The sequence below is a fragment of the Octodon degus genome, unplaced genomic scaffold (genome assembly GCF_000260255.1).
Source record: "Octodon degus isolate 3935 unplaced genomic scaffold, OctDeg1.0 scaffold00056, whole genome shotgun sequence".
Lineage (NCBI taxonomy): Eukaryota > Metazoa > Chordata > Mammalia > Rodentia > Octodontidae > Octodon > Octodon degus.
Window position 1 is genome coordinate 8,939,460 of NW_004524632.1, and position 8,411 is coordinate 8,947,870.

Genomic DNA, 8,411 nt, shown 5'->3' on the forward strand with positions numbered 1-8,411 from the left:
CCAACCTGCCCAGGATAATTTTAGTTTCCTTGGGCCTGGAATCTGGTCTATCTGGGTGCTCGCCTCCTCCCGGCCTCCGGGTCCAGAGTGGGGCCGTCCTCCTCCCACCTGTAGAGAAGCGGGAGAGGACCGGGAATCCGAGCAGACGTGGTCCTGCTGCTCCGGTGGGCTCTTCCAGGTAAGCGTGGAGATCGTCCCCACCGCCGCTGTCCCCACCCCGCCGTCCGAGTCCCGGCAGAGTTGTCGTGGGCCAGGCTGTGGGGAGGAACGGCAGGCTATCGCCGGGTCCCCCCTTCCCGATCGGCGATGCCGGGGGCATGGAGCTAAGGGTCTGGCTCGTTCTCCTCCAGGTGTGCGGGCGCCAGGTCCAGGGAGGTCCCGGACGCGCGCTGCACGTTGGGGGTGCGGGACTGGTGGTGTCGCTATGGAGGGACTCGGGCTCCAAGTGTTCAAGCGGCCTCTGGTTCTCCCTCCAGCCCATCCTTCCCACCCCCGGGGTCCCCAGAGTGGTTTCCTGCCTTTCACGCTTTTACCGCCCCCCCCCCATTCCCGACTCTACGGGATTAACCAGTGGGGACAGTCTAGGGCTCCGAGCTGCCCCCACTCCCGGGGTTGGAAAGGGTCACTCAGCCAGCTCAGTCCCCTCAACTTGGGCGCCCAGTGGAGGACCCTTCTTTGCGGAGGCCCGGATCCCCTGCCGGATGGGAAGGTGGGGATGGGTAGCCCGGGTTCCCCCGGCCAGGGAGGAGGGAGGGTGGGGGCAGGGCGGGGGTCCTCAGTGCGGGACTTGCGCAGCAAGTGGCAGGCAGGTGGCCTGTCGCGTCGAGGCCGGGGAGGTCTATTGGCTGCACCAGGGGCTCGGGGAGGGCTGAGGACAGAGAATGTACCCCTCTGCCCCCACGAGTACCCTTGGGGGCTCCTAGGCTGGACTCTGCTCTTCCGTCTCCGCCCCCCATACCTTGCCAAGAGAGGGGGGCCTCCCCGAGGCAAAATAATGATTAACTCCACCAAGGAGACTAAAGCATTCTTCCCAAATTAAAGTTTAAAAGCGCTGCCCCCTTTCTCCCATTGGGTGTCTTTTCCAGGTGGAGGGAGTGGGTGGGACTTAAGTGCCCTGGGCCCTCCCTCACCTCTGGGTCACCCTGCGGTTCCCCATCTCCTCACTTGGACCCTGCACCCCCAAAGCTCAGCCCCCTCCTCCACCGTAAGTCCTGGTGGGGGGACAGAACAGGGCTCCCGCAGTCCGGGTCCCTCGGCCCTGCCCCCACCCTGGAAGCTGGGAAGGTGGCCTTGTTTTCTGTTGGCCTCAAACACTGGGCCCGCCACCCGCCCGTGGGGCCGGCCAACGGCCAGGTGGGGCGAGATTCAGGAAGTAAACAAGCTGGAAGGGTGGGAAGGAGGGTGAGGCTGGGCGGCTGGGGCAGGAGAGGCTGGGCTGGAGTTATGTCGCGGGGAGGCTGGTTGCCTGGGGGGGCTCTGACTAGGCTCGTCCACTTCCTCCTGCGCTTCCAGTTCTCCCCACCCTTGGTGTGGGGGGCTGTCCCCCTTCCCCAGCCCTCCCTAAAAGGGGAGGAGCGGGCAGCTTGGATGGTGGGTGTATCTCCCCTTTCTGGGAGGACCTGAGCCCCTGTCTGCCCATGCTCTGAGGGGGTCTTTTGCCCTATTTGTCTGTCTGTCTCCTCCGTTGTTTGACTTTCCAGTCCTGCTCTGCTGGTCCCTCTGGCCAGAACAATCAGATAGGAAGTTCATTCCCGGGGAGACATGAGCGAGGCCTGGAGCCGCCATCGGCAGCAGAAAGCCGGCTGGGCCCAGACCCGGGGTGCAAGCTCTGCCGCTGCTTGGGGGTGGGGGGCAGGCAGAGGTGGGCTGCGCTCTTCCTGGCTCCCCTGCGGTCCTCCAGCCTTCCCAGGGCTGGTGGTGCTGCTGCTTGGTGGCTGAGCAGAGGCAGAAGACTGACCACGGGAGGGAGCAGCCGAATGCTGGTCCCACCTGGTCTCCAGCCTGGGGGGAGGTAGGCATGAGGGTGGAGCGGAGGAGGTGATGTCAGGGCCCGACCCTCCTCCCCCCTGGCTGCAGGTGTTGGGGGAGAAGTTGTTTGTGTTTCTCTCCAAAGCCCGGAAGCTGGGATGAGTCAAGGTTGAATGGAGACCTGGGGCAGTGTCCCTCCCCTTTTGACTCACTTGTCCCCTCACGCCAGGGTCAGATGCCTGCCCCCACTTGGCAAGGGGATCCCAGATCCCTCACTGGCCTGGAGGTCCTGGCTGAGCACAAGCATGGGGTACTGGGGTGGGCACCACCTCTGGGTCCTCCCCAGCGGCTGCTTGGCCCCTGTGGTGGAGAAGCCCGCGCTGGCCCCTCCCCCCATTGTAGTCCTTCCTTGTCCTAGGGGTCCCATGTCCTGTGGGGGCTGGCATATGGATAAGACTGCGGCTGCCTAGGGCATCGGTGCCCTCAGGCAGTGGGTAGATATGACTGGTGTTCTGTAGCTGGCACTGAGGGAACTGTTTAGTCTGAGTCCAGGAAGCCTTCTCAGGAGGTGGTGTGCACCCTGGCATACCCTGGCACTTCTGGAAAGGGTTGGACAGGATCACAGGGCTGGGAGGGCACAGGATTAGGCCTGTGCCACCAGTCCTCCTGGCCATCGCCCTTCCCCACTGCCCTCCGCCCTGCACATCACCCCGCAGGATGCTGCCGCAGCAGGCTTGGCCACTGGGCCTGGCAGGGGGGCACTGGGAACCCCTGGGGCAGCAGCCAGGGCAGCAGATGGCCCCGCACGGGGAGGCAAGGGTGGCATTGGCCTGACCTGAGAGCCAAGCCCAGGGCATGGGTTGCAGAGCCTGAGGCTGTGCTGGTGCTGGGACCTTGGCTGGCTGGCTTAGGACAAGCTCCTCTGTGGAGTCCCAACTCCAGGCTGGCCAGTAGCTGTGGGCACAAGGGCTCCCCAGGGCCTCAGTGTCTCCTTTTGTAAAGGTGCTCATTCTACCCTCCGTGGAGAGGGGGAGTTAGAGCCTGGTGTGGTGCAGCAGACACCTGGAATCCCAGCACTCTGGGAGGCCGAGGCAGGAGGGTTACAAGTTCTAGGCTAGACTGGGCAATTTAGGGACTCAGTGAGACCCTGTCTCAAATTTTTAAAAAATGGGCTGGGGATGTGACCGAGTGCAGAGGCCCAGGATTTGATCCCCATTATCATACAGAAAAACAAACAAACAGTGGAACAAAACCAGCTCTTGGGGCACCTGGCAGCTGTGTAGGCCTTCAGTTCTACGAAATGACTTCCTCTTGCCCAGATGTCATGGAGCCGGACCTGTCTCCACCGAGTCCCGGCAGTCCGCCAGAAGACCTGTGCCCAGCCCCCGAGACTCCGCCCGTGACACCCCCGCCCCCTGACGCCCCTCTGCCTGGGGAGGCCAGGAGGTCCCAGCCTCTGCCCATCCCCGCAAGCAGGTAGTGGGGTGCCATGGGGTGATGGGGTGAGAGGGACCAGGTGGGGGTGGGGGGTGTGCACCTGCTGACCGAGCCCCTCCTCCCCACCCAGGAAGCTTCCTGAGGAGGAACGCAGGGCTGCCTCACTTCCCTCCATCCCCAACCCCTTCCCTGAGCTCTGCAGCCCCCCTTCACACACTCCCATCCTTGGGGGCCCCTCCAGTGCCAGGGGGCTCCTACCCCGAGATGCCAGCCGCCCCCACGTGAGTAGTGGGGGGGGAGGAGGGTAGGGGGTGCGGTCGATTTGCATCTGGGATGCAGGCAGGAGCATAGTGGTTGGCTTTCCCAGGTCCGAAGGAGGGGGTTGGTGGGGAAGGCCCCGCCCCCGCCCCGCCCCGCCCCCGCCCTGCTTCAAGCCTCCACCTCGCTGTTCTGGGTGCAGGTGGTGAAGGTATACAGCGAGGACGGGGCCTGCCGCTCGGTGGAGGTGGCCACAGGAGCCACGGCGCGGCATGTGTGTGAGATGCTGGTGCACCGCGCACAGGCCCTGAGTGACGAGAGCTGGGGGCTGGTGGAGTGTCACCCCTGCCTGGCCCTAGGTAAGGGGGGTGGGGAGAGTGGGAGGCGGCCCTGGGGGAGGCCAGTGCATCGCCACCAGCCTGGCCCTGTGCCCCCACCCTAGAACGTGGCCTGGAAGATCATGAGTCTGTGGTGGAAGTACAGGCGGCCTGGCCGGTGGGTGGAGACAGCCGCTTCGTCTTCCGGAAGAACTTCGCCAAGTATGAGCTGTTCAGGAGCGCCCCAGTGAGTGTGACTGTCCGGATACCCTGTGCCCTGCCCCCGGCCCCTGAAGTCCTGGCCCCTGGCCCCTGGAGCCCTGACTCCAGCTCCTGTCTCCCCAGCACTCCCTGTTCCCAGAAAAGATGGTTTCCAGTTGCCTTGATACTCACAGTGGGGAGTCCCAGGAAGACCTTATCCAGGTGAGGGGTCCCCAGCATGACCGACTTTCCAGAGCCCCCAGCCCGGTGCTCTCTCTGACTGTGGACAACTGGGATTCAGGCCAGAGCCTCAGTTTCTTGCCTGTGAAATGGGCACAAGCAGGATGTGGTGGTGCACACCTGTGATCCCAGCACTCTAGAAGGCTGAGGCAGAAGGATGGAAAGTTCTACCCCAAGGGATGGAGAGATAGCTCAGTGGTCTAAGCACCTGCCTGGCAAGTGCAAGGACCTGGGTTCGATCCCTGGTACCACGTGTCACATGCCATGCCGGCCACCAAAGCCAGGTGTGGTGATGCATGCCTGTAATCCCAGTGCTGCTGGGAGGCTGAGACAGGAGGATTACTGAGTCCGAGCTGTGTAGTGAGACACGGTACCAGATACATTAAAAAAAAAAAAAAGTAAATTCCACCTCAGACTGGACAATTTAACAACTCAGTGAGATCCTTTGTCAAAATAAAAGATTTTAAAAAGGGGTAGGGGAGCTGGGAAGATAGCTCAGTGGAATAAGCGCTTGTCTGGCAAGCACAAGGGCCTGAGTTCAATCCCTGGTTCCACAAAAAATTTAAAAAAAAATTAAAATAAATAAAAATAAAAAAGGGGTAAGGAGGTGTAGCTCTGTGTGAAGCTCTCAGTTCAGTCCCCAGTATTGGGAAAAAAAAGAGGGCGGCATCAGCGCTGGTGGGCAGCTCCCGTCAAAGGCCCTCACCTCCTGCCTCCCGCCGCCTCAGAACTTCCTCAACGCGGGCAGCTTCCCCGAGATCCAGGGCTTCCTGCAGCTGCGAGGCTCGGGCCGCAAGCTCTGGAAACGCTGCTTCTGCTTCCTGCGCCGCTCCGGCCTCTACTTCTCCACCAAGGGCACCTCGAAGGTGAGGTCCTGAGGTACCAGCCCGGGCCTGTCGCACTCCTGGTGACCATAGCAAAGGCCGGTGGTCTCACTGCAGTTCCAGTCAGGCTCCCTTGTTTGCTGTGTGTCGTTGGGCACTTCAGGTCTTCTCTGATCCCGAGGCCTTCCCTGGCTGGAGAGAAGCAGTGGGAGGGTAGGGTCTCCCCGTACCGAGTCTCGCACGCTTGTCCCGTCCAGGACACGAGGCACCTGCAGTATGTGGCAGATGTGAATGAGTCCAACGTGTATGTGGTGACGCAGGGCCGCAAGCTGTATGGGATGCCCACGGACTTTGGCTTCTGCGTCAAGGTGAGGACTTGGGCCCTGCCTGGCCCATGGGGAGGGGGGTGAGATCTGACCGAGAGCCTTGGCCTGCACCCGGACCTGGCACTCCTGCGCTGTGTGCCCCATGGAGACTGGACGGGCGTCAGTGGGACTTTCCTCTCTGCCAGCCCAACAAGGTCCGGAACGGCCACAAGGGGCTCCGCATCTTCTGCAGCGAGGATGAGCAGAGCCGCACCTGCTGGCTGGCTGCCTTCCGCCTCTTCAAGGTGAGGAGGGGGGCGGGGGATCCCCAGCATGACAGGTTACAGCGCTGCCACACCCCCAAGGTCTGCTGATGAGCACGTCCCAGCCAGCCTCCTGAGGACCCCTAGAATCTTCCAGAAGCTCCTATGCATGGGCAGAGGCCCTTGTTCTTAGGGAGCCCTGGTCCCAGGGATGCCCTTATCACCTGGGTCCCCTTTCTTTCTCTACCTGTAGTATGGGGTACAGCTGTATAAGAATTACCAGCAGGCCCAGTCCCGATACCTGCGCCCATCCGACTTGGGGTCCCAGCCCTTGGTGAGTACCCAAGATAGGAAGTGGGGTGGGCACCTTGGCCCCGACCCAGGGTCCCTTCCTGATCCCTTTCCCCCATTTCCTCTCTCTAGCGGAGCGTTTCGGATAATACCCTGGTGGCCATGGACTTCTCGGGCCGTGCTGGGCGCGTCATTGAGAATCCCCGGGAGGCTCTGAGTGCTGCCCTGGAGGAGGCCCAGGCCTGGAGGGTGAGGGGCTGCACCCAGCTGGGTGTCCTTGAGTGGGCTTCTGCTCAGTGGGAGGAGATGGGGGTGTGGTGCTGGGCAGCACCCCCAAGCATGCCCTGACCTCCCACATCCCTACAACTCCACAGAGAAAGACAAACCACCGCCTCAGCCTGCCCACCCCCTGCTCAGGCTCGAGCCTCAGTGCAGGTGGGTGACCGTCCAGGCTTCTCGGGGTGGTGGCTGCCTCGGTTTCCCTGGCATGTCTGCCAAGCATGAGGTCCCCTCCCCCAGTGACTGTCTGTCTGTTTCGCCACACACTAGCCATCCATCGCACCCAGCCCTGGTTCCATGGCCGCATTTCCCGCGAGGAGAGCCAGCGGCTCATCGGGCAGCAGGGCCTGGTGGACGGGTAAGGGACAGGGCTGGGTGGGCACAGGGCTGGGAGGGAGATGGCCAGGGCAGGTGCTAGGCTACCTGTCAGATGGAAGTGGATATGGGCTGGTTCTTGAGCCTGCAGATGGCCAGCACCAGTGTCCCGGTCAGGGCCTGCTAAAGGGCAGGGTCCCTCTTGACTACCAAGATGTTGCCGGATGAATGGGCAGCCGGTAGCCCTTTGAGTGTTAACGTGCTGGGCTTTGGATGGTGCAGCCCTTTGCAGGTCGACTATGCTATGGGGAGCCCCAAAGAGGCAAAGGGGCCCCCTCACCTCTCCCAGCTAGGCTAGCTGTTGGGTCCTGGGGAGCACAGGGGCCCCTTGAGGACCCAGCAGATAAGGGCTTCAGAGGCTGGTGTTGCCCCGACAGGCTGCAGGATAGGGTCGTCTAGGACAGGTCTGTGGCCAAAGCAGATGGGGCTGCTGGGCTGGCTGTGAGATGTCAGGGGCAGCTGCAGAAGAAGAGCGAAAGGAGGCGTGGAGGCGCACGCCCATGATCCCAGCCTCGGGAAGCTGAAGCAGGAGGATCACCCTGAGTTTGAGGCCAGCCCAGTCTCCATAGTGAGACTTTTCTCAAAAAACCAAATAAATCAGAAGTCCCTCACAGGAGCGAGCCCCTGCATCCCGCCCTAGCCGCGGCTGTGCATCCTGTCATGCCACTCGCTCTCCCTGCAGCCTGTTCCTGGTCCGGGAGAGCCAGCGGAACCCACAGGGCTTTGTCCTGTCCTTGTGCCACCTGCAGAAGGTCAAGCACTACCTCATCCTGCCGGTGAGCGCAGGGCCCTCCCTTCCCCGGCCGACCCGGTCCTAGTGCAGGGCCTCCTCCACCCCAGGCTCCCCACGTTTCCTTTCGGGTCCCCCTGACCTCCGCCCCTCTGCAGAGCGAGGGCGAGGGCTGCCTGTACTTCAGCATGGATGATGGCCAGACGCGCTTCACGGACCTGCTGCAGCTTGTGGAGTTCCACCAGCTGAACCGCGGCATCCTGCCCTGCCTGCTGCGTCACTGCTGCACGCGCGTGGCCCTCTGATGGCCTCCCCTCCGGTCCCCGTGGTGTTGGGGTCCCGGCGCTGCCCTGAGTGGAGTGGAGGCGTGGAGGGCAGGTTGGGGTGAGGGGTGATGGAGGAGCCTCCCCCCCAGTTCTCTGCTCCACTGCCTCTTGACTGCAGAAAGCCCCCCGTTCAAGGCAGGCCTGAGTGCCCCAGGACGGGCTGGCCTGGTGGCCCCAGGCCCTGCACCCCTGTACAGACTGAGAGGCCAGTGATCTGCTGTTTTATACTTGTGACAAAACAATAAAGATTATTTTTTGATACACTCATGAGTTCTGGCTGGCAAGACCTGGCTACTAGTGACAGGAAGGTGACCAGGGCCAGGTGTGATCGTGCGCACCTGTTATCCCAGCACTTGGGAGACTGAGGCAGGAGGATTGCTGTGAGTTCAAGGCCAGCCTGTGCTACACAGCAGAGTCAGAGGCAACCTGGAACACACAGAAAGACCTTGTCTCAAAAAGAAAAAAGGGGCAAAAGACAAAGACCCGGTGGTAAAGCTCAGGTGGGCCCAGGCCACGTCCTGACTCCCCTGCTTTCTTGTGGGGCTGGAGATGATCGTATGTGCTGCCAAGTGCCTGCTGTCAAGCTGCGCCCCAGCC

The 8,411-nt window shown here is 62.2% G+C and overlaps 1 protein-coding gene across 3 annotated transcripts; it reads left to right on the plus strand.

Moving 5' to 3' along the window:
- On the plus strand, positions 1-8,077 carry Grb7 (growth factor receptor bound protein 7). 3 transcript variants are annotated; one of them, XM_023718024.1, is made up of 16 exons: positions 1-178; positions 351-709; positions 3,288-3,444; positions 3,536-3,686; positions 3,866-4,022; positions 4,106-4,227; positions 4,326-4,403; positions 5,150-5,287; positions 5,503-5,613; positions 5,757-5,855; positions 6,067-6,147; positions 6,237-6,353; positions 6,479-6,539; positions 6,654-6,741; positions 7,441-7,534; positions 7,647-8,077. In XM_023718024.1, the coding sequence occupies exons 3-16, from the start codon at positions 3,293-3,295 to the stop codon at positions 7,791-7,793; spliced, it is 1,596 nt and encodes a 531-aa protein (XP_023573792.1). In that variant the 5' UTR covers positions 1-178; positions 351-709; positions 3,288-3,292; the 3' UTR covers positions 7,794-8,077. The 3 variants fall into 3 exon arrangements, with proteins under 3 accessions (XP_023573792.1, XP_004633768.1, XP_023573791.1); XM_004633711.2 differs by lacking the exon at positions 351-709; XM_023718023.1 differs by lacking the exons at positions 1-178; positions 351-709 and adding an exon at positions 1,214-2,007.
- The last annotated feature ends 334 nt before the right edge of the window (positions 8,078-8,411 follow it).

What these genes read in the sequence shown, in the direction of transcription:
- Grb7 (XM_023718023.1), top strand. Translation starts at nt 1,977, where the DNA reads ATGCTGGTCCCACCTGGTCTCCAGCCTGGGG. An exon ending in TCACCCCTGCCTGGCCCTAG is followed by an intron (nt 4,023 to 4,105) that starts GTAAGGGGGGTG and finishes CCCCCACCCTAG; the next exon opens with AACGTGGCCTGGAAGATCAT. An exon ending in CCCAGGAAGACCTTATCCAG is followed by an intron (nt 4,404 to 5,149) that starts GTGAGGGGTCCC and finishes CCGCCGCCTCAG; the next exon opens with AACTTCCTCAACGCGGGCAG.